At 38.1% G+C, this 25,240-nt stretch overlaps 1 protein-coding gene across 4 annotated transcripts in view; it reads left to right on the top strand.

The window, feature by feature from the left end:
* The window catches only part of NAV2 (neuron navigator 2), a 307,499-nt gene that overhangs the window by 220,966 nt on the left and 61,293 nt on the right, over nt 1-25,240 (top strand). For all 4 annotated transcript variants that reach the window (XM_063289573.1, XM_063289572.1, XM_063289571.1 and 1 more), the window contains one exon: nt 19,150-19,288. In XM_063289573.1, the coding sequence (XP_063145643.1) occupies nt 19,150-19,288 (139 nt within the window). The remainder of the gene's footprint in view (nt 1-19,149; nt 19,289-25,240) is intronic.

Raw genomic sequence — 25,240 nt, 5'->3', positions numbered from 1 at the left:
CTATCCCAATGCTTGGGGGAAGAGCCAGGTCTTGAGTGCTGTCCTGAAGGTTAAGAGGGTGGAGGCCTGTCAGATCTTGGGGTGGGGAGGGTGTTCCACAGGGCAGGGGCTGCAATGGAGAAGGCACTCTTCTGAGGACCCACAAGACAGCAATGTTTAAGGGAAGAGACCTGGATCGTGCCCAGCCTATCCACCCTGGGGGCATGGTCAGATACCCTTGGGGAGAGGCAGTCCTGCAGATAACCTGGTCCCGTGCCATGCAGATCTTTAAAGGTGATAACATATCAATATCAGTTTGTTGTTGTTGTTTGACTGTTCCATCAAGGGAAAGGTGAGTTGTGCTATATTTAATAGGAAAGGAATTCAGGTTAGTATCTTCATACAGAAGGAGAACACATATGATACACAGCATCACTCTTATTGTAAGTTAATAAAATTAATTCTAGTGAATACTCTATATTGAGAGAACTTCTAAAAGCTTCTCTCCATGGACGCTGATTTTTATATGTATAAGTTTAATTCTTACTATTGCTGAATGTCTGGCTGATGGATTATGTGATCAGCAAAAAAAAAAAAAACTTATGAAGAGAATGGCAAGTTAAGAGATTTAAACTGGGTGTTGTTTTTCCCAGCCTGTAAACTTACATAACCGGATATAAATCAAGTCTTTCTTTTCCCTTATAGTGAAGTTTGTATTTCTTAATTAATAATTATGTGTTCTGTACACATTGTGTTTATAAAAGGTGAGCCCGCAGCAGGATTCAGATCAGTTGGGCAATATATATTCTAAAGAATGAAAATTCGAAGATAGCAATCTGGTCTCTGTTTAGGAAACCTTTAAAAAAAAATCCAACCTCATTTTGCTATGTGAGTGTGAGTATAAGTGTGTAAGTGAAGGGAATGCATTGCACTGCAAGCAGTGGATAAAATGAACTGAAAGCATTCAGAAGCGTCTCAAAGTGGGCTAGGGTTCATGCGGCTGAGTTTCCAGCAGCCCGAGGTATGCAGCTGCGACAACACTGGCTGTTTGGGTTGTAGCCCTCCAACTATCTAATCTGACAGTTTTGCACAACCTTCTCTACCTCTTTACAACCAAGGATGCCAGAACGCTCTCCCAGCTAACCTAATGCCAGAATGGCTTAACTTCACTCTTCTTTGGCACTTTACAGGTTAATTTCACAGAGGGATCAAATTACTTTCTAGGGCTGTTTATAGTGTTCACCTTCTTGCTAGCTTGCTTTTTCCCAGCCTCTTCCAGAGCCACTGAGCAAGCTATTGAGAAAACTTGCCTTGTTCATTCCTGTCACTTCCTCCGCGTGGAGTATTTTGATGGCAGCCCGATGAAGGTGTCAACCTATAAAATAAACCTGGCCCCTTTCTCTAGGGTTCTTCATGGGCAGCAAAGTGGAGAGATGCTTTGGCCAAGGGACCTGGCAAGGTAAGACTATTATTGGCTTACCGAAAGTAAAATCACAGTGCGGAAGGTAAGGGAGAGTCACAGAGAAGGGGGAACATGGGGAGCTTCTAGGTGTTCATATCCCAGCAACGCCAAAATAAGAATTCCCCACCAAAGGGCTGCAAACATCTGCAGTGATTTGAGATTAAGCCAGAGAATGAAATCTGACTTTTACTCTTTTTATTTCTAGTGGGATAACACGTTCTAGGAGATAGGTGTGTGCCTTTAGCAAATGGCAGCTGTGATGTTCACTGTAAGGTCTTTCATTCTAAATTTCTAATTGAAGGTACATACGTAAGGACTTGTTGGTTTGTTTTGGTAGTTTTTATCTTTTTAAGTACATTATTAATATCCCTTTCATCTGTATTGGAAAGTTCTGCCTTGTTTAGTTTTAAATTTTATGTTTCTGAACATTTACTTTTATGTGAATGAGCTCATCTATCTGCACTGTGATCGTTTGTCTCCTTTCAGCTGTGGCAGCTGGGGAGACATGTATGCTTGTAAATACTTTAAGTGCATATTGCTTTCTGCAAGTTGATTTCAAATACATTTAGGTTATTTTTACATTCTGTGCTTTTTCTTTTTTGTTCACACAGTAATACTTTGATTATAAGTAATTTTTATTTACAAATCTAGGGGAAAACTCTGTACAGCTGTCTGTCAGTGTGTGTATTATCAGCATGTATGGATATATAGCATTATGCAGAATCTCATTAGAGGGTAGAAGGGTAGATTTTTGCTAGAACTTTAATTTCAAGTCAGAAATCTGGTGCCAGATTTATTGCATGGTCCTGAAGAAGTGATGAAATGATTAATCAGTTGTGATAAATAGGAATATGGGCAATTTTAGTCCTTTTTGTTTGTTTGTTTGTTTTTCAAACTATGATGCATTCCATTATGCAGGTCCCTCTCTGAAAACCTGCTTCCCTTCACTAGAGTTTGCTTTATCTATCTTGCTAATATGCTCAGATATTTCAGTTTGCCATTGCAAATACAGTCATTTTGTGTCTATGTCCAGATTCTTGGACACAGATTTGTGGTATCTCTGGCAGGGGCTATTATAAAATAATATAAAATATTATTTCCATATTTTAATTCAGGGATAATCTTCAGACCTCAGGTTGGCTCCAGGTGTCCTCCTGAGAAGCAGACATCATGGTTGTGTGAAAGGAAGGCCCTAGAAAAGCCTGGCATTAAACTAATGAAGTAGCTGCTTGTGTAGGTAAAACAAAGATGGGGAAATGTAAGGGTGTGCAGGAATGAGCATGGCAATCTAGTGAATAATACTAATATAGAAATACTGTAATAAAAGGGGTGGAAAATATAACAGTGGCAGTACAGAATAGGTTGAAGTGAAACTCAGTATATCATAAAGCAATTGAGGAATCTTCCTTTTTGTAACAGTTGCCTCAGACCTGATAAATGTCCATCAAAGTTCTTCTGGGTCAGTATCCTATAAAGCAGTTATTATTATTATTATGCTGAATGGATTTGATGCTGACTAATTTTCTATATTTATGTAAAATCATCCATACCTTTGGAAAATGCTGACCCACCTTACTGGGCTTCTCTCTAAGTACCCCCAAAACTATTTGATTCTACCACCACACACCTTGACCCCTTGTTGTGCTTGAGGACATTAACCATGCTTTATGATATGTCAGTAAGAAGTGTAACCATCCTGTTGCCTTTGGGACCCATGTATCCCAAAGGCCTGTTGCTTTGAAGCAGGGGAGAGATGTGAACAAAGCCTCCTTACAACATGTTCCATTTTTGTGCATTAAGCGGGAGACTCTTCAGTTGTCTATTGGACTACAAAAATCTTGGAGCCGTCCCTTGGTGACAGTGCAAGCTGTGCATCTCAGCATTGGTAGGGTGAAGTGAGGCAAGCAATAGCTCAGCCCCTCCTTCTTCTCACCTCGTGTCTGCCACCTGGTGGACATTTTTATTTCTTGGCTACTTCTATAAAAGTGCCCTAGAGAAGCATGGTATATATAATACATCAAGCCTCTGGCAAAGTTCTTTCCAATAACCCATTTGCTTGTACTTAGTGGTTTAGAAAAAAATATTAATATTAAATAATAATAATTGTAATTGTAAAAAGATTACTCAGCAGATCTCTATAGAAAGGGATGCTATTTTAGATCATTTTGAACAGTTAACCAATGAGCCAATAATAAGAAAAAGGAATAGTGTCTCCAGCTAATTTACGTTTAGTAAGTATCAAAAACTAATCTAAGTTTAGGCAGTAGAGATCAAAAACGGCATTCCTCTTTCACTGTTTGCTTTTTCTAGTCTAAAGATAGTGTAAGTTACTTCTCTTGAAGCCTTCCTGATTTTTTTCCTTTGCCTATATTTATACCTACTTTTACTATTTTACTCAGTTTTTCAGATTACTTATATGAATTATTTTCCTTCCCCTCTCATTCTTCTATCCACTCAGAAATGGAGTAAAGTCTTGTTTAGGTGACAATTCTCCATAATTGCTAGATTCACTTGAGCCTCTACCTCCCTTTAAATGCCAAATTACAAGCCTGAACTTTTAACCTTCCTGTGCATTTTTCACAGGATTTTAGTATAGGTGTGATTGGACAGTAGCATATGCATCACTTTCCACATGCACAAGTACAGTATCTATAGTAGCAGCAAAAAAAGGAGTGGCCATCTAGAATATATTTTGAGTTTTGAATTCCCTCTCCAGATGACAGATGAGATACTTTAATATTTTCTTATCTCTATGATTCTTATCTCCATGATTTCAGAAAGTCCGGAATAGGAATAGACAAGGTGAGCATCTTTTCCTAGGATAACAGCTGCCACACAATCCCAGGAAAAGGGACTGATGCTTTATGGTGTTGCAGCCAGAGGCTACATTTGTGCTTCTGTGTGTTCCACATTGCCTTTTGAAGACTGAGTCCAAAGCATTGCACCACCCAAATATTTAGGCTGGTGTGTGTTAAAAGTGTCAGTGGGCATCACATTGTCTACCCCATCGTGGAAATTCTGAGCAGTATACTTTGTTTTATTTTTAAACATGTCTAAAACTCTCCACAGTATATATCTCTCATACACACACTCACTCACACACACTCACACTTAGAAAATGTGCTGAGCTTATAGAAAAGTTCAGGGTTTCTTTGTTTTCCAGACTGATGGGCACTTGGCATCCAAATACAGCCTCACAGGCCCTGTGATGAATGATAACACTGAGAACAAACATGAGCTATTTGCTCATATTTGCCCATTCTTTTACTTTCATTTTGTTTGGTGAGCAATCACTGGATTTCTCCACATTGCTTCAGGGAATGTTCAGGCAGACGTGACTAAGGCCACCTCTGATATAAAGTCCAGAAACTGTTTACAAATGTTTACAGATTTGAATCTTAGCTACTAAGATTCTATAAGCTCATCATGACCCCTGGCTTATACTTCATTAAAAGTACAGTACGTCTGTCATCATAGGAATTTGGTGTACATTTCTGTGTGATGCACTTTAGGTGTCTCTTTATAGGCAAAAAACTTGATGGTGGTTGATAATACACATGAAGTACATTTAAGTATTCTTAAGAAGGCATCAGGAAATAGTAATGGCCACTGGAACTATACAACTTCAAGGGTTAAAATCAGTTGGAAACATTTTATCCCCAGCCTTAGCATGTGCTTTCAAAAGCACCATTCAAATTGTCTTTGTTCCCCTTGGGTATAGTTGCATCACATAGAGGTATTTATGAGCTTGTCCTTTTTCAGAGGCAACAGCGTTGTACAGCAGTGTAGCTGATAGCAAGATCAGAGGCTGCAAAGAGCCAACAGTTCACATGCAACTGAAAATAGAGTTGGAATCAGAGTCCAAAGGTGAATTACAGAGTCACTTTGAGGATCAAGAGATAGGGTTTTCACTAATCAAGAGAATCTGGTTCACAATGCAGAGCCTGAGTGCTAGACATGGTTCCCTCACTGATTATTAGGAAGCAAAAGCTTATAAAGCTAGAGTTTCTGGGACTCAGTTGTCCCAGCTATTAGCCATTAGGTCATTGAAAGAGTTTTTTCCTCACAAGTAGGATCTTTACTGTATGGTGTAATACCATGGATGGTGTAAAAGTTACAGATTAATCCAACAAACAACTTGGCAGAAGCATGAAAAAAGGCTGGGGAATCTGGGTATTCTGGGATTGGGGATAGTGTAACACTAGTATTCTGACATAGTGCTGGAGAAATGTTCTGTTTCTTAAGATTTTTTTTAACTGACATATCCTATTCTGACAACCACAATAGGTCAGTCTCTATGCTTTTATCTCTAGCAAGCTTTATCCTCATTATTATGGATTGGGTGTTTGTGGCTTAGAACTTTTCACACAAAAAAAACCTCTCACCAAAACAGAACTTTTCACCTACCACCACTACTTATATAGACATCCATACTCCTTGTGCTATTCCCTTTTGCAGTAATTGCCCTCTCCAGGACAGAGTCCTAGACTTTGCCGTAGGAAGACATAGTATGTTTGATGTGTGTGAAGATCCTGACTGCAGACATAGGATGTCTGAGAAACTTTGTGTAATACAAAGAGGATACCTCCATTTGTAAGCAGTTATGGTAGCTGGAGGGAAATCTTTGTTTTGTTGAAATGGAATCCTTTGGTGTGTCATTTGCATTAGAAAGATGAGAATGTCATCGAAAGTGAAACTGTAGGTCAACATATAAATTAATAGAGTCTTTGAGGGATGGGGGGGGGGGGGAATGGCCATGGTGCCGAGTAATTTATTCATCACTGAAAGCCACATTACAAAAAACAGTGATATGGGAAGGAAAGAGCTAATTTATATTAATAGCATGATTGTGACAAATATCCAACCACTGAGAATTGGTATTTCCCCCATAGTGTTCTTGCAATTAGATAAATTTAAGTTGAACAATGCTTTTATTGAGTGGATTTGTTGCTGGTTGATTGATCATACCCAGGAGTGGTTCCTTCCCAGCCTGGAGAAAACTAACAAATGGAATTTCACAGGATTTCATTTGTTACTTGATGTTTTCATCCTTATGAGTGATTTAGATGAAGGAGTAGAAAAGATGCTTGTCAGATTTGTAATTTACACCGAACTGGGAGAATTTAATTACTTAGAAGATAGAAAAAGTTTTAATGTATTTGAGAATATATAACATCAAATTTGACAGACCTGAATGTAAAATGCATTTAAATAGAAGAAAAATATGAATAAATATAAGATGGGTGATACCTGGTTGATATCATCACATGTCAAAAGTAGGTGGGTGTTTTAATAGACCATAAAACATAAGCCAGCCAGTAGGATGGTTAAAAAGGGTAAGGTGATTCTACATTATGTAGTGTCCAAATTGTGTCCTTCCTTCCCTCCTTCCTTCTTACATATTGCTTATATAATATGGCAATAAAACAAAATATGAAACACCTTAGTAAAGCCAGTGCAGTTACAATCAGCATTAAAATCCAAAGCTTGGCAAAACAAGATCATTGTCATTTTTCTGAATACTGGGCATTAGGGAGCCAAACACACTTCCTTGGTATAAGCATTCCATAGCCTGGGAACCACACAAGAGGAGAACATTCATTCATTCATTCCTCTTACGTTAGGTAGTCAAGCTTCTAGAAGTGGGGACATCTTCATAAGGGTGCCTCTTGCTAATCTAAGTAAGCAGGGCAGGTTCACAGGAGAGAGGCAAACCCTCAGATAGTCAGGCCCTAAGCTTTTCAGAGTAGTAATTCTATTCTGCTTTGGTCAGGCACATGCTTAATTCTGGGCACTGTAATTTAAGAAGGATGTCAACAAAATACAGTGCATCTGAGGATGATGAAGATCATGGAAGACCGGGAGATTAAGTCCTATGTTGAAAGGGTGGAGGAACTGTCTTTTTTTTAGCCTATATAAGAGGTGTTATAGCCATGTTCAAATATGCATAGGGCTATTAAATAGATAAAAGAACTTTATGCTGTTCTAGAATATTTTGACTAAACATTAGTGAACGCTGCTTTCTTGTAACATGCACAAATAAATAAACCACAGTATGCTTTAATGTGATGGCTGTATGCATCTAACAAATAAGATGGCTCAGCAAACTGTCGCTCGTGGACCAAATCTTTGGCCTCCTTGTTGGTGGGCAAGTGCCATCCAATGGCTGCCGTGCTCCATGGCCTGCAGACCTGCCAGCTGCACCCGTGGAGGTGAGACGGGATCTGGCCTTTACAGAAAAAGTTTGCTAACCCCTGATCTAAGATGCTGAGTACCCACAATATGCTAAAACAAAAGTTACTCAAAACCTTTTAGTCTTTTTTAGGATACTATGTAAATACAGCCAGTATGATTAGAATATCGGTATAGAACTGAGGAGACTCAGGTCAAGAGCCCTGCATCAGGTTGACTGCCCTAAGAAACAAAATGCTGGACTCGATGGGTCTTGGTCTGACCCAGCAGGGCTGTGCTTGTTTTGACTCATTCTTGACTGCCAGCTTAACCTGTTTATATTTAACTTACAGAATTGGTTTAGAGAAAGTAATAGACTAGGAAGAACTCTCTCTGCTTGGGTTTTTCGAACAGTGTTTGGTGGAACTCTGGGGTTCTGCAAAATCTTGATGGGGTGCCATGAAAGACTAAAAAAAAGTTGACTCAAACAGAGATAATTTTCTGTCTCTAAAGCTTGCCCCTTGATCAGGGTTCCAGGGCTTGTTTGTTTTTTTAATTAACATGTTCTACAGCTTGAAAAGAATTGACTATTGAGTTGGTTGTGAAGAAGTGGTGCCAGACATTTGTTGTGCATCTAGATGAATATGGCTGTATGGTGGCTATGATTCTGATTTTACTATTGTGCTGTTAGCGATTTGAAAATTATGATTTATAATGTACTTTAAACCTAGTACTGCGGAGTATAGGCTGCTCAGAGTCATTTTGACTGAGCCCCATATAAACCTTAGCAAGTAAACAAACAAACTTTAATGATATAAAATGTCCTAAAATTTAAACTGAGAAATAATCTCAGGGACCAAGTGAACGGGAGGGGCAACTTTTTTGTTGTGTTACTGCATTGATATAATAATCAATGACTCTTTGGGTCGTGAGGTGTTCGAGCCCTGATTGGATGATAGTGTCATTTTTGTTTAGATCACCATTTTATTATTTCATTGTTGCTTATTGGTTTATGTATTATGCCTTTGCATTATTTCTATTACATTCTGTGGATTTTTTCTCTAAGCTGCCCAGAGTCACTTTGGTTGAGTTAAGCCATACAAACGTTTTAAACAAATAAAAGATCATACAGATACCCAGTAAGATATAACTATAGATCAACAGATACTGGAAAAATAAGTGAAAGTGAAATTAGCACAGCTTTCTTAAAATTTCTTTCTCCTCATCTTTTGGACTATGCTGGCTGGAAATTATGGGAATTAAGTTCAAAGCATCTGAAGGCTGAGACGTTGAAGAAGACTGGCAAATCTGAACATGAAAATCAGGCTTAACAAAGCAAAAATTGTTCTTGTAGGGAGAAATATGAAATAATCTAGTCACTAAGAATTCACAATCCTTGTGTGTACAAAGTATAAAATGGGAAATGTCTTGGCAGTAATGAATGGGTTATTATGAATCTTATTTCTGTACAACTTAAAAATTATTTGGTTTGCTGATGGAATTTAAAGCAACAAAAACTTCAGTTGAGAGCAGCACTCAATACTGCTTTTAAGTAATTTTGTCTGGATATTTGGCATGGATTTTTAATATCGTTTCACTGGTCTGAAACATATTCTTAAGCTTGTATCAATGGAGTTATTGTTGCTTGCTTTTAAGAGTGTGAAATATTGTAGTTCAGTTACTTCACTGTTACTTGGGAAATTACGATTGCTACCTAGTTTGAATGGTTTTTCTAAAAATAAAAAATGGTAATTTTTGCGATAGGGCAGAATAGTATTTATTTTGTTTGCTTGTTTCTTTGTTTGTTTGTATATGCTACCTGAATCTCAATGTGGTTCATAAATAAAATCAGGCAAAGGTTTACAGTTACCTTTAAATCATATTAATTTCACCATAACATGGGAATGGGTTACTTAAGTGTGTGCAGTAAAACATAAGGACATAAGCCCTGCTGGATTGGACCCATGGCCCATCTAGTCCAGCAGTTTGTTCTCACGGTGGCTGACTGTGCACAAGGAAGCCTACTAGTCTCCAACAGATGGCCTTCAGAGGTAGTCACCTGCTATTGAGGCTAATAGCAAGATGTGATCAGGTCAGGAGTGAATAAGGGAGGGAGGAAGGGATGGGGATTTAATACGAAAATCAGTGACTAGTGTGAAAGAAATGGCACTGAGGTAGTTTGAGAGAATGAACAAGTATCCACTCACAAGACAAATTTCTCTTATGTGAGAATTGTGACTGGGTCAAGAGGAATGGAAACTGAGGAAATCATAGTTAAATGGCGTTCATGTGATGCTCAAGTGAGAAGCAAGAAGTTTAAAGAACAGAAGACATTGTATTAATGGATTTATAAACATGATAAAAGTGAAGATGGCTTGCAGAGGAAGAAAAGTATGGGGATGTAGAGTAAATCAGACTTAGTTACATTTTCTTTTGTATCCTGTATTTAATTTCTTTGTTTGCTATCTCCATTCTTTTCTGTGCATAATGTTTCTTGCCCTAAAAGGGAATGACATGATGGTTAAGTTTGTATGTACATGTGTTTTTCTTTTTTTAATTATGTTCTGAAATTGTAGGGCCACCATGACATTGGTAAGATGTCTTTGTATATTGCTCTGATCTCTCTTCAGTTGATTTGTGCTCATTCTGTCTTTTGACCTGAAGTTATATATCTCAGCAGTGGGAAACCTGTTTTTCAGCCAAAGGCCACAGCTTAACCAGTTTATTTATTTATTTATTGGTTGGTTGGTTGGTTGCCAGGGTATGCAGGAAATGTGGTTATGCAGATATATTGTTAAAAGGGGCAGAGACAGAATAATGTCTATTTTGCAAATCAATTTCAGGGGTGAGATCTTAGAGTGCCTTGAAGATTGCAAAAGTGCTGGGTTCTGAGTTGTTTTACTTGCTTTATTCCTTGTCTTTAAAGGGGTTGGTTTCTTAGGCCAGCCTTCCATATCTACTGGGGATAAAGGGAATTGTACTCCAATAGAGTCCAGCTAATTTTTGTTAAAAGCGAGTTCCCTTAGTAAGTATTTGTACTGTAATATAGCTAAGGCACTTAAGGGAGTTAACCTACATCTTCTAATCAAAGATTTTAGGGCATTACAGACTTCACTTCATTTTTTAAAAAATGCCAATTTAAAAAATCACATTTTTTTTATAAGCATGTCTGTTATTGTTATTTATTACGGTCCTGCTTTGGGTTGTAAATTGTATAATTTAGACTATTAATTTTATTTATGGCTGAACAAGATTTAAAAGTTCTCAAAAAGACAGAGCTGATAAATGAGTTGTAATCAGAGACTTCCTATAGCTTATAATGGGGAAAAATAGTATCTTGTTACTACTCAGCAGTTTTCAAAAGCATACATCTTTTATTGGATTTTTTTTAAAAAAGTTTCTTCTTAAACACCCTGAATTCTTTCCTTAATAAACTTTAAAAAACCATATTCTATGAGCATTACATTTTTGTAGCAGAAAGATAATCCACAATCCAATACAGAGTGAATGAGTTTAGATAGGATTTCTAACCCACTTTTCATTGATAAAGTGTGTCCCCTAAGGGACACGTTTGAAAGAGCGATTCCGGCTTGTTTTATGGTACAACTAAACATGCTCTGTGGCCTTTTCCTTCCTTTAAGAATTCTCTTTTATGCTGTGATGTTTGGCTTCTACACTGAAAGAAATGAATAGCCGATGTTTTAGAAAAAGGGAATTTAGCAAATGAATTCCCAGTTTGAAATGCCACATGAGCTGTTTTAGAAAGAAGGGATTTAGAAAGTTACCAGTGTAAATGCCACAAGGCCTTCCCCTCTGAAGTGTAAGATAACCTTTGTGGGTTTTTTTTTAACTACAAAGAAAGTTACACTCAAACTCTTAATATATTACTTAGTTGGTACACAGGAAAATACCTTCTACCTCTTTCCAGTTCAGTAGGCCTCTTAAAAGCACCTGAATGTCATTCTTGGTTGGGAAGAATTTCTGAAAAATATATATACCTGACTATTCCTAGTAGACAAATGCAAACAAATCATTAGAGTAATGATATTTCTTGGAAATAACAATGAGATTTTGCAATATTAAGTTTACTTTTGACAGTTCTGTACTTAACCTGGTTTGCAAATCTTTGAATATCTGAGCAATGCTGAGCAGTAACATTTGACTGTCGGAGAATAATGTATATATTCTTGAAAAGCATCAGTTTTGTTATACTACTTTTCTGAAGAGGCTGACCACACTGAGCAATGCCTAATTTAGCAAGGTTCATATTCATCACAAAAGTGATTGTGTGCAGACACAATGCACTTTTGAAAATTACTATTGTTAAGCATGTTATAGGAAATATGTATTTTGCATATTGTAGTTCTAAACTTACTTACTTACTTATTTAATATAGCCACCCATCTCAGACTCTGGGCGGCTAACAATAATAAAAAACAAACAATTAAAACAATACAGAAAATTAAATAAAAATATTCATATCAGCTCTAGAATTTCATGATTATGTATGTGTATGTGAAGTTGCTCTGAATATAATCAGCAACATTTACTCTCCTGTGGAATTATGGGAAAGTAAACTTGCTGGATCCAACCTAGGAAAATCCTTCATTATATAGATAATCAGAATAATAAACAAACTGAAGAAATGTTGCATGCTATTGCAAGAAATATTGTGGAGATTGGATCCCGTATCCCTAGATCTGCTTAAAATAAACTTGTTGAAATAGATTAATTGAAATCAGTGGGATTTAAATTAATCCTGACTAACTGAAGTCCCAGTAACTATAATGAATCTATTCTGAGCAGCTCTAGAGAAGCAGCATTTACTCGGAAAAGTCTTTTGGGCTAAAAGAGGATATAATCTGAGTAAGATCTAGGGGTGTCATATTGAGTCTTTACTGGTTGATAGCTCCTTACTTTACTTCGTATCTCCAGCTTGGAAATATCAATCTTACTTTCCAAAAAATGGCACTCCAACATTAATGTCTCTGACAAATTGGGCGTCTTGGTGGTCTCTCGACAGCAGATAGAAGTTAGGGAGCTGATCTTTTGCCACCACAACTGCCTTTTTTATTTTTTTCATTGAACCTATTGATTGACTGGCTGACTAATCAGATTTAAGTATACTGCCACATCTCAGGACTCTTGGCCATTCACAGCAGTAAAAGAGCAAGAATGAAATGTCCACAGTAAATGCAATTCAATCTAATGTCTACATTAGATTAAAATTAAAACCAAATCATATGACCCTGATAGCATCCCAATTCACCCCAAAGCCCTCTGGAATAGCTTGGTTTTAATAAGCTTCTGGAAGGGTATTAAAAACGGAGCTAATCTCATCTCCAGAGGGAGGCTATTCTAAAGAACTGAGACCATCACAAGGAAATGCTTCCTGATCTTAACCGCTGTAGTTTCCAGAAATGGGGCACCATCAGAGGTTTCTCTAGAGAGAGACTTATTGGTCAGGTCAAACAGGGTTAGAGGAGGTAGTCCCAAAGGTATCCAGGTGCCTAGCCGTTAAAGAGTTTATGCCAAACCAGCATTTTGAAGTATACCCAGAAACCTTTTGGGAATTAGGGCAGGGTCTGCAGAACTGGTGGCACATGATCATAGTGATGAGTGCCTGACAACATGTGGGCCACTGCATTCTAGAACCACCGTAGTTTCTGAGTGGTCTTCAAAGACAGCCTCTGTAGAATGCATTGCAGTAGTCCAAGATGGTGATGAGATTGTGAACTTTGAGTCTGCTTCTGACTCTGAAAACAAAACTTATCTTGAGTCAGAAGGGGAAATCGAAACTTAGCAGGAAGGATTTGGAGAAATAAAAACCAGAAGTGACTTAGCAGAGCGGGAGAAACTAGAGATGCTGATTGGACAAACTTCGGAAGGAGATTTAAATCCTCCAATCAGTGCTTGAGAAAGACGAACACAGAAGCGCGTGAATGAAAAGGCAGCCTGATTGGCTGCACATGAGAAAAGGCATGGAAAGGATCATTTTAACAGGCAGGCCCACCAAGAGCAAGCTGCTGGAGACAACTGATCCTTTGAGCTCACAGCATCTGCGGAAGAGTCCTTACCTCAGTCGGAAGCCTTGCCTATAGCCACTGTGGAACCAGAGCCAGCCTCTCCTGTCATCGTGGACCTGCTTCCTGCACACACCGCTCCAGTCGGGCCTCTCCTTGCCATCCCTGCCGAGCACAGCCTCGCATCTAGTTCCAAGCCTCACCTTGTTGCTCTAGCACAATTTGGTCTTGCCTCAAGTTTCAAGCCTTGTCGTGATGTTCTTGTCAAGTCTAGCCTTGTTTCCAGATCCAAGCCTCGCCTAGACGCTCCAGCCCAGTCCAGCCTTGTCTCCAGATCCAAGCCTCGCCTTGATGCTCCAGCCCAGTCCAGCCTTGTCTCCAGATCCGAGCCTCGCCTAGACGCTCCAGCCCAGTCCAGCCTTGTCTCCAGATCCGAGCCTCACCTAGATGCTCCAGCCCAGTCCAGCCTTGTCTCCAGATCCAAGCCTCGCCTTGATGCTCCAGCCCAGTCCAGCCTTGTCTCCAGATCCGAGCCTCGCCTAGATGCTCCAGCCCTGTCCAGCCTTGTCTCCAGATCTGAGCCTCACCTTGATGCTCCTGCCCAGTCCAGCCTTGTCTCCAGATCCAAGCTTTGCCTGGATGCTCCAGTCCAGCCTTGTCTAGCCTCTGCATTCCAGCCTAGTCCAACTTGTGTGCCCATTCACAGATTTGTGGCTCAAGCCTCCTCTTTATCACGCACTCTAGCTCCACCGAGTCTTACAGCTTCAATAAGAGAATTAGCTAAGTTCTGCCTCGCTCCTTTGCCACAATCTGAACCTGCAGCCTTGCCTGGGTGTCCTTTACTGCCTGGGTGGACTTGATTGAATTGCATTGCCTAATCTATTACAAGGACTTTTTGCTGTTGTAAATAGTTACTGTAAATAAAGAATTTAATAGTAATTCTGCCTGGTCGTCTCATAGTCTGAACAGGACAGAGATCATGAGCCACAGTAGCAAGCGAAGGCTGCAGCTGGTGTACTGGCCAGAGCTGGCTAAATGGCCTCCTAATCATAACCTCCATCTGCTAGGAGGTCAGGATGACCCCCAAGTTACAGACTTACTACCCCCTTAAGAAGCAGCATTGCAGTTGATAGAAAACTGGAATGAACAAAAACAACTCCATCTTCTAGCCTGTTGTCTCCAATACAGATCCTCACAGCTTCCGAGCACCAAGACAAAGCTTCTATGGCATTTTCAGTCAGGCCTAGGGTGGTTATGTACAATTTGAGAATCATCAGCATACTGATGGTATTTACCCCAGACCACCAGATGGCCTCCCCTAATGGCTTCATATAGATGCTAAAAAGCAAAAGGAGAGGACTGAACCCTGTGATAACCCACAAGAGAGAGGCCACCAGGCTAATCTGTCATCCCCACAACCACCAATCAGAACTGCCCTCTCAGGAAGGAGCAGGACCCCTACAGGACAGTGTGTTCAGCCTCAACCCTCTGGTGGTACAAAGTATATCATGAAAGCCTTTGAGAGTTTACTAGGATCAGGAGCGGTGCCTTGCCCCCATCCAGGAGGTACCAGGAAAGATCACACTGGAATAACCAAAACTATTTTGGCCCCACACCCAAGCCTGAATCCTGGCTGACAAAGATGTAGATAATCTTCTAGGGAACTCTGTAACTGTATCCCACGACAGGTTCATTGACCTTCTCTAAAAAGGAAAGGTTGGAGACTGGACAATAGTTACCAAAGATTGCTAGATCCAGGGATCCAATTTTGGAATGTACTAGAAAACCTGAGAGGACAGTGGATCCTGTGAATCTGTGACCCCTCCCATTGTTACCTAGGCCAGTCCATACCACGTATTCTTTTCTTTATTTCTGACATCAGCTTCAGAGTTTGGGTGAAAGGAGATTTCTTATGATTCTGGTTCACAACACCAGGGATTGTTTGTTTATCTGTCATATCTTTAAAGAGTTGACTCCATATAGACTCATGGCAGTTTACAGACCATAAGTACATTAAAATCATCAAACCTTAATAAGTTATAAATGGAAAATTTTGCACAGTTCAAGGAGGCCTTATTACATTCATTTGAAGAAACTGTATCTATCCTCTCACAGTTTAATGTCTCACTTCATGGAACATATTCCAACATTTTTTTCAGTCTTTTTAAAGTTATGCTTTTCATTAAGATGGAATATGAGGCAAAATAATGCTGCCTTTAAATATTCACATGATTTCCAGCATCCAACATACATTTCATTTGATTGGTCAAGTGAGTGAAAAGAAGTTATAGCTGAATAGATTTTTGTTGACATTAAGTTTTTAATTGCCTTAGCTAAATTGTAACAATCCAATATTTGCTTACAGTCTGGAATGCAAGACTTAGGAGAGCTGTTGTATTTCCCTTTTGTATCTTTACCTTTAGAATTTAACCACTGAAATACTGATGCATAGGAGTAGCAACACTAATTTTTGTAATGAAGTTATTTAAAGAACCATTTTGGATTTCATTTATTGAGAAGATGAGAATGTGCTTTCATAGATCTATCATACATTTTGTCATCTGTACCTCCCACAAGCTTCAATAGGATATATTACAGCATAAGTTTTTCTCTGTAGTACCAAGAGAAAGATACACTTGCTGCTTAAGGAAAAAAACAATGTAATTCTTTAGCAGTGAGTGTTAGATTGTATGGCCCCTTTTCCCATCCTTTTGCACCTTCCGTGCAAATATCATTGTTCACTTTAATATATATTGGAATTATATGCCTGGACAGAGATTAGATTGATCTCTCTACCTCTCTCTCAATTCAAAGAAATGGGAGAAAGATCTGTTTAATCAGGAGATATTTAATCTACTGTATTGCTGATTGACAAAATATGCCATCATAAAAAGTAATAATCAAAATCAAATGCTACTTCTGGCTAGTGGTCATTGGAGCCCAGTTTTTATAGTCATTGGGAGTTGGGCAGCATATAAATTTATTAAATTATTATTATTGTATACACAACAATGTGAAATCACAGCTGCCAGTTCTTTAGCTGATGTTGGCCTTCATTTGCACTGAGTTCTTTCCAAGAACCTAGGATGTTGTAATGTATTGATGTACTATATGTGCAGATTCAAGCAGTGGGGCCTTTTCTAATTGATGATGGAAATTTTGTCAATGCACAGATTTTTTAAGTGCCATCCAAGGTTTTTTTGGGGTATGGCACCCAGTATGCCGATAACCACTGGGACCACCACTGCGGGTTTATGCCATAATCTTTCAACTTCGTTTTTTGGTTCTTGATACTTTAGGATCTTCTCCAATTCTTTGTCTTTCTCTTCCTCCTCCTCCTCCTGTTATTATTATCATTATTATTATTATTATTATTATTATTATTATTATACAGTCTGAGGGCCACTGCTAAAATACCATAGCAGAAAGGTAGGTAATAATGGAAGGGATAGAAGAAACTTTTTTTGTGCAAGAAAGAGGAGAGGAGCATGCATTCTGAATCAGTAATAAGAACTAGTACATCTGACCCAAATCATAATCTGACAGAAACGTACCAAATTGGTGCAGCTCAATCCCAGATCATATCTTCTGAGTTCATCTTTTCCAGCTACTCTTTATATGCTATATTTCAGAATGTATTGCAAACAGCTAGGTGAGTGCCTAATAATTCCCTAGGGCTGCCTCTGAAAAATGTATAAATATTAAATTCTTTTTTCAAAATTCTTTTTTCAACTCTTTGCAGTTGTATGTAATATGAAAGCTGCAAATGATAAAGCAATTGATAAAGCATGTGCAGTTGTGTTACTTTCTGGGCTACATTCACATGTTCAGGGGATTGAAAAACTGCATCTGTAGTTTTGAACCTGCTAACCTTGCCTTTGTACTTGGTAGAAAAAAATAGGTTATTTAAAAACTGAGGGATATGATCATTCATTAGTTAAAATTTTGGAAATTAGGGTCAGCAGGGTCCTTTTAGATACATCTCTTCTCCTACATTACATTCTGCCAACTGCACTTGAATTTAGAAGTCTGTATATTGAGAAGGTTGTTGAAAAGTCAGATCCTCCTGTCAGGGACATCTAAGAAAGGTGGTTTGCACACAGGTGCACTTTGAAGGTATCCCTGAGGAACACAAATGAGTTCCTCTTTGAAGCAGTTCAAAGTTCGCTTCATTTGATAGTTTCTGGTTTCTCGATCACGCCTATCCAGTTCCTAAGGACCACTTCACTCTGCCACATATGATATTTCCCAGCCCTGCTTATTGGTAGGGGAATATCGTAACCTCAATACATGGGTATTCTTGCACCAAACGCACTTGGCAATTGTGCATAATGATCTATATATATTTATCTTAATAGTATATTGTGGGAAGCTTCTATGAAACATTGGTAAAATTGGGACAGAGGAAATGTTCTCTATAATTTCCCATATAATTAAATAACCAATGATGACATGATAAATTGTTGCTTGGTGGAATGCAAGTAAAGGGTTAACAAGATACTTCCTTACAAGGAAGGCCGTGCAGAAAAGTAAGAGAATTTGTATTGGGGAGAGAAGGGAGCACAGAGTAAAGAGAGGGAAAATAAAGGAAATAGATGGTATATTTAAAAGAAGAGAGAAATATAGGTGGCCCTTTTAAAAAAGTAAAATATGATTCTATAAGTAAACATCAAGGTTATTTGATGTACCCCTTAAAAGAAGCCACTCACATGTTATACTAATTTTTCATACAGTGGTGTCTTTAAATAAAATATTAGAAGGTTTACCAACAATTGATCTTCTGAATAATAAAAGTCGTATACTGCTGTATACCTAAGATACAACAATATCAGGAAAACAGCTGGTAAGAGAGCAGCTAACTTTATGAGAACTCCAAAATGGGAGAGGCGGTTGGCAGTGGGATTTTAAACTGTGCTCCCCCTCCAAAAACAGAAGAAATTCAGCCACTTCAAACCATATAAGCCCAGCTTCACCACAAGCCCGTGAACAGCTGGTCTGCACAAGTTCCAGAATTGCTGCTGATAATAATAACAATGATAAGCCCATTATTTGTGAGAAGAATGATTGCCTTCCATACAGAATTATGGGAACAAGAAATGCAATCAATTCCTGTAACACATTTTTAAAGTTTGGAAACTATTTGTTATTAATAATTAAAATAAGAATTCCTTAAATACTATAGGGACATAATGACTTCTGGATAGTTATTTTTAAATCCAGAATGATTTTGTTCACTGTTCTCTAAATTCCGGTTGCTTCTCTTGTTCCGTCCAAGTTTTGTGTTAGCATGATTTTGTGTTTCTTTAAAAGCAACCTTTAAAAAAAATGTCTAAAAGAGTTGTGTGAAAAATTACCTGAGATGTTTGCCTAGGATATCCCTGGATTATATTGGAAGATTTTGAAAATAGCCTAAGTCAATGGGATCTTAATATTTTCTTAAAGCTCTGCTTTCTTGGTGTACTGGTAGTTGCTTATTTGACTTTTCTTTATGGGAATTCTTTTGTCTCTCTGCAGCTGGGATGACAGCAGTTCTGTCAGCAGTGGTATCAGTGATACCATAGATAACCTCAGCACTGATGACATTAATACAAGCTCCTCCATCAGCTCTTATGCCAACACCCCTGCATCCTCACGGAAGAACCTAGATTCCCAGGTAAGGCTTCTCTTAGGTTTCAGGTAAGTTATAATCATGCTGAAGGCATTCACTACCCTGAACACTAAGTGGGTTCATTTTGTTGCTTGTAACTAAGAGAATAAATAATTGCAGAATGTCAAGGCTGACTTCTAAATGCATTTATTAATTGAGCATAGCAACAACAGTTATAAAAATCTGATGCTTGCTTCTAGAGATAATGAAGATTATAGAGATGGGGCCATATTAGAATAATGAATTATCCATGCTAATGTCCTTGCTTAATGTTGTACAGTATTTCCATTTATGTGCTTAAATGGCCAATTGTGCGATACATGACTGAAACAGGTGACAAGGTTTGAATAAATGATATGGGGGGGTGAGATTAGAGAGGAACTACTGAATGCCCCCAGCTCTGTTGACTGAAGGGGAAACAGGACTAGAATTGTGCTGTCACTAGCTCCCTTCATGTTCAGAACATGAAGGGTTACCGTATGTCCAGTGCTACCCATCTGCCAGCAGAAAGAATTGGACTGTCTCTCTTAGACAGCCTCCTTTGTATCCTCAAGTCTTTAGAAAAAAATTCAGAGACACTCCAGAGCAGATTTTGGGGATGTTTAGCAGTACTTGTATGTCTGAAGTCCATAATATGGTGTTAAGTGCTTTTACAAATATGCAGTCCTACTCACACAGACACTTCATATTTGAGAACTGGCCATATTGTTTACATATATTCATCAAGGAATAGAAATCTAATTATGGTCGCACAAAAGGTTAAATGTTATTACATTCTCAGTGGAAATATGAACACTTGCTATTTAATTAAGTATATTCTGATTTTCCAAACCTGCATGTTGTTACAAGTTAAAAGCAGCTTTTGGCAGCTTTTCACAAGAAAATTACATTCTAGTATTTCTTTCATATTCATCAAACTTTCAGTATTCCTAACCAACAGACAACATGGTAAAGAATTCTGGATCAGATAGTAGTTTTTAATAATTTTTGGACCCCAAAGTATTAACATATATGTTGGGATAATATATATTCTGTTTATGTTGCTTTCTGTATAACACACATAATTCTTTTTATGCACATACAAATACCCCATCTGTCTATCTTAAACACACACACAAATTGCTTTGGAGGATCAGTTTGGGGGTTCTTCTAAATGAGGGTCAAATTGTGTACCCTTTCTAACTGTTACTATTTTATAAATATTTTGTTGTTATCACTTTCTTCCCCCACCCCTTTTTTACTAGAACTAAAAATTACTTTAATAACAGTTTTTAATATATCATGGAGTTGCCGTGAAGTGTTAAATTGCCTTTGTACACCAATGCAGGAATCGTATTACCCTTTGTTTGCTTGTCATAGAGTGCATAGCCGTGGTTGCATGAAAGAGTTTTGCCTCTGGTTGTAAATGGGGGATTTCATTACCTGAGTTTGAAATTGCTAGTGCTGAATTCTAAACTTGATGCTCTGTGCCCTGGTTTTGGAGTGCCCCTTAAAATTACATATTGAAAAAAGCTACAGCTACAGCTCACATTTTCCTCCCATAAGTATCATTTATAGAAAATTAAAATAATCTTCCCAGAATTCTCAGCACACCTTTCTAGACAAATAGAAAACATCTCCTAAAAACGGTATCATCTTTGTTCTGATTATCACACCAGTCCAGATGATGAATGTGCTTTGTTGGAAAAATGACTGCATCTTGATTATTCCTAACCGTCACTATGGCAGGAGAAGGTGGAGAAAGAGAGCCATGTTAGTCTCTGGTGGCAAAAGATCAGGAGGAGTCTGGTAGCACCTTTTTGACTACACATTTAATTTAAAGCTTGTCCCTTTTAATAAAATTAGTTAGCCAAAAAGGTGCTGCCAGACTTCTTAAAGTCCACACAAAATTTATTTTCAGGCACATTTCTCCTGTTATCCTTTTTTTACTCTGCATTTTTCATGTATACACACTTTTGCAAGCACTTTCTCCTGAAATTATCTATTCTTGTTTGCTATTCCCCATGCACATTTTTGTTTTGAGGACCACAGCTCAAAATTCAGAAAAACACATCAGAGCTTCAGATTCACAGATTAGTTCAGGAAGTACAAATTAGATAAATTCACATCAAAATGTGAATCACATGAATTTCTCCTCCACCCAGCTAGTCTTTATAAATGAAAAGCAATGTGATGGACTAGGAATAAATAGGAATTCTATGTTTTGTTTTTGTTTTTTGTTTTTATATGTGTGTGCCTTAACTATAAATGCACTGAGTCATCTCACTTCTGGGAGAATTCAAAAGCTGGAGCAAATACAATTTTATGTATACTCTGTGTGCTAAATTAGAAGAATCACAAGTATTTTGCTAATACCAAGAAAGAACGTAAGTCTATGTGTCTAAATTATTATTCACATATTAAATGAGGTGATTGACCTCTGCCTGTAGGTTGATTTCTTGCAAAATTACAGTCTGTAGCAACAAGCTTTCTTTCAATTATTCCCTGTATTTTATTATTTAACTAAAAAAATGAGGTACACTACTTTTAAAATGTGCCTTATGGAGTATTGGGAGAAAAGAACAACCCTCTGTTAAACAGGTAGGCTGGCATATGTATGACAGAGTATTTGCTTTCCTTAGCACACAATAATCTGTGTCTATGAAGAAAATGTATCTTGAGACTTTTTACACTGGATGGAATCCAGTGCAATTGCTCCATGAATGGAAGGAGCTTCTGTTGTAGAACAAGAGCCTCATTCACCAGAGGAACCCTTCTCTGAGCTTCTTTCACAGAGTGATTGCACTGGATGCTGACCGTTCTGACCTTTCTGCCAGAATAAAATTCATATTCTGCATTTAAAACCCCTAAATTAACCAAAACTAATTGCTTCATCTTTGAAGCAAATATCCATGTTTATTCAGTTTGCTTAATTTGTATAGTTGTATTATGTGGTTTAGGGTGAACAGATAGGTTGCATCCAATACTTTCATTCCATTTACAGGAAGTGCCCGCCTTCCTGGAAAAGTTGTCTTGTGAATGCTTTTTTCAACAGAATTTTAATTCATGGGTGGAAACATTTGGATTTAACTCCATATCTGGAACAGCTGGGGAAGAGATGGAGGGAGATTTCCAGACCTGTTTTGTGCTGCTCGGTGGCATTTCAGATTCCATCTCCAAAAGGTGCTTTGGGGTGCACAGGAAGGGATCCTGGGAAAAAGCCATGCTGCTTTAAGGTATTGCCAACAGGTGCCATACTTGTCACACTCTCACACCTTCTAAAGCAGTTTTTGGGAATGGAATCCAAGATCTTGCATAGCCATCCTTGTTTTGAATTTGAGATTTCAGCAACGTCTTTTTAAATTTTTATTTAGCATGTTTATATCCTATCTTCTTTCTGTCGAGGACTTCAGGAGCATACACGTAATGTTCCAAATATCTACCAATGAAGCACTGACAAAGCAAATCTTAGCTTTAATTTAGTTGAATTAATAGCTGTACTACGTGCCCTCAGAGTGCTGTGGTTTTTATAGCATCCTTCATTACTGATTTTGATTTTGGAATACCCGTTTCTTGGAGGCAAGCCAGATATTACACGTTGATTAATTTCCAAACAGCTTTTATAAACTGGAAAAGCCACTTTCAGGATGAGTAGTTGGAAATGGAGAAGTACGGGCGTTTCTGAACCTGCAGTTTCCCTGCTTCAGATCAGCCATCCAGTAATTTTTTTCTCAGTAGAACTGCCTGTTTCACTTCCCCAGATCCAGACATATTAATTTACATATTAGACAGTACACATATTAGACTTTATTTTGTATGAAAAATATGATTGTTTTTCATTATTTTGAAATTCAAGGCTTTTGCACAGTTTAAGGTTTCTGTTTGCAATTGTTTGCTGGAATGGATGTGGGAAGATTTAGCCATGGCAGTTAAAATTGGCTAATAATTGTTGTGCCCTAGGAATGTTCTCCATTGAAATTTTTTATCTAGCAATCTTAGTGCACTTCAGTCCCACCTTTGCCTTGCAATTTTAAGAGAGCACTACATTGTACTGTAAGCAGCCTGTCAGTAATCTACAGTAAGGGTGTAACAACAGTGAACTACATTGTAGAATCCTGATAGGCTACTTTTTCAATGTAATCTTCCCTTCCCCACCCTCATGCAACTTTAAAATGGGATTAACAACACAGGATAACCCTACAGGGTTGGTGTATGCTACACTTTCAGTCTCAGTCTGACCTCATTGTGTGAAGTATAATATGGGATAATGCTGGGAGATAGTTATAAAGTACACTTTCACAATCAGCTGCCCCCTTGTAATATAATAAGCTATACTTGAGTATTGCTTTAAAACAGTCTTCTAGCCAAACCCTCTAAACTGCAATATGAGAATAATGGTTTTCACATTTTTCCCATGACAAAAGACTTAGAAAAAGATTCTAATCATTGAGAGAGAAATCCTAGGCCTTGCACCTGGGAATGCAGCTGTACAATCCTGGGTACACGATAACGGAGATTTCTTCATTGTTTTCTATTAGCAATGCTGATAGAAGTTCTGTCTCAGGAAATTTGAAGTGTGACTCTAGCATTTTTTCTGGAAATCACTGCTTCTCTTGTCACTCTTACTAGTGAGTTGTCTCGTTGGCTACAACAGAAGGGGGACCAGGCAAAGTGTCATTTGCATATTTTGCCTCTTACCTTTAGCTCAACAAGGGCTAGAGACATCCATTTATACAGGCAGCCTAAAGGATCAACTAGTTACTAGGCATGGACAGAATCTAGGCAAAATACAGGAAACCCTGATTCTAGATGCTTGTTTTTAAATGTAGAAACAACTCAGAGTTCTGCTCTGAACATTTTTGTAAAATTTCAGAACTGGGTGGCCCAGGGTGAGATTGCTGTGTGTTTTTGACAGTGCCAAAGAAACTTCTCCATGGAGAGGCAGAGAGAATTACCTGGATTAAAATTTAATTAGAGAGATTAAATATTAAGAGATTAAATATATAAATTTTATTTTATATTTAATCTCACAGTACTCTTCCAAATTTTCTCCATTATACCTTCTTTGAACTTTGTGACATAATGTGTTTTTAGATGCATTTTTAAGATGGCAAAGAAGTAGCATCCAAACATGACTGTGTGATGCTTTTAACGTAGTGGGGTATTACTGCAAAGACATGGTTGTCAGGCTGCTTGAAGGAACAGTTTTGCACAAGATTTTTTTAAAGGTGCCGCTCTTCTGGTAAATTAACCTTCTTTAAACTGGGTGCTTTCCAAATATATGGACTGTAGATCCCAGAATTTTCCTTAATGGCCATATTAATTTTGGAATTTTGGAAGTTAAGTCCACATATCTAGAGGAGATCAGGCTTGGGGGAAACGGAAATAAATCTATTTGCCGTTCTGGGGAAGAAAATGACATTGCTCTCCCACCCCTGCTGAGAATTACAGAAAATGCCCCCATTCACTTTTGTGGTTTATAAATGAACTGTGAAAGTTTGAAGGCACTACCAGTGCAACCCTGGATTTAAAACTAACTAAACATTTACCATTTGATGAATTAAAGCCATCGCCTTTCATTTCTGTAATTGTATTTGGTGTCAGATTATTCAGTCTTTTACACTTCGAAATCTGTGAATTTCATAAATTTTGAAATCCATGAATGTTAGAAAATTATGCTTATTTGTATTAAGCAGCAAAAGGGTGAAGAACCAGACTGGGAGAAAAGGTACACAGGATGGATCTCTCAGCATCTTCTTTTTGGGTTCCCATATGTGTAACACCGTGTTTCTCAACCTTGGCAACTTTAAGATGTGTGGTCTTCGACTCCCAGAATTCCCCAGCCAGCATGCTGGCTGGGGAATTCTGGGAGTCGAAGTCCACACATCTTAAAGTTGCTAAGATTGAGAAACACTGGTGTAGCATGTTCACAGTTTTTCAATTAGTTTTGGCATTGGTAGATGTTAGTCTCCCTGTCAG

The sequence above is a fragment of the Candoia aspera genome, chromosome 1 (assembly GCF_035149785.1).
Source record: "Candoia aspera isolate rCanAsp1 chromosome 1, rCanAsp1.hap2, whole genome shotgun sequence".
Classification (NCBI taxonomy): Eukaryota; Metazoa; Chordata; class Lepidosauria; order Squamata; family Boidae; genus Candoia; species Candoia aspera.
Note: the sequence above shows the minus strand (reverse complement) of the source record. Positions and strands in the feature narration are given on the sequence as shown.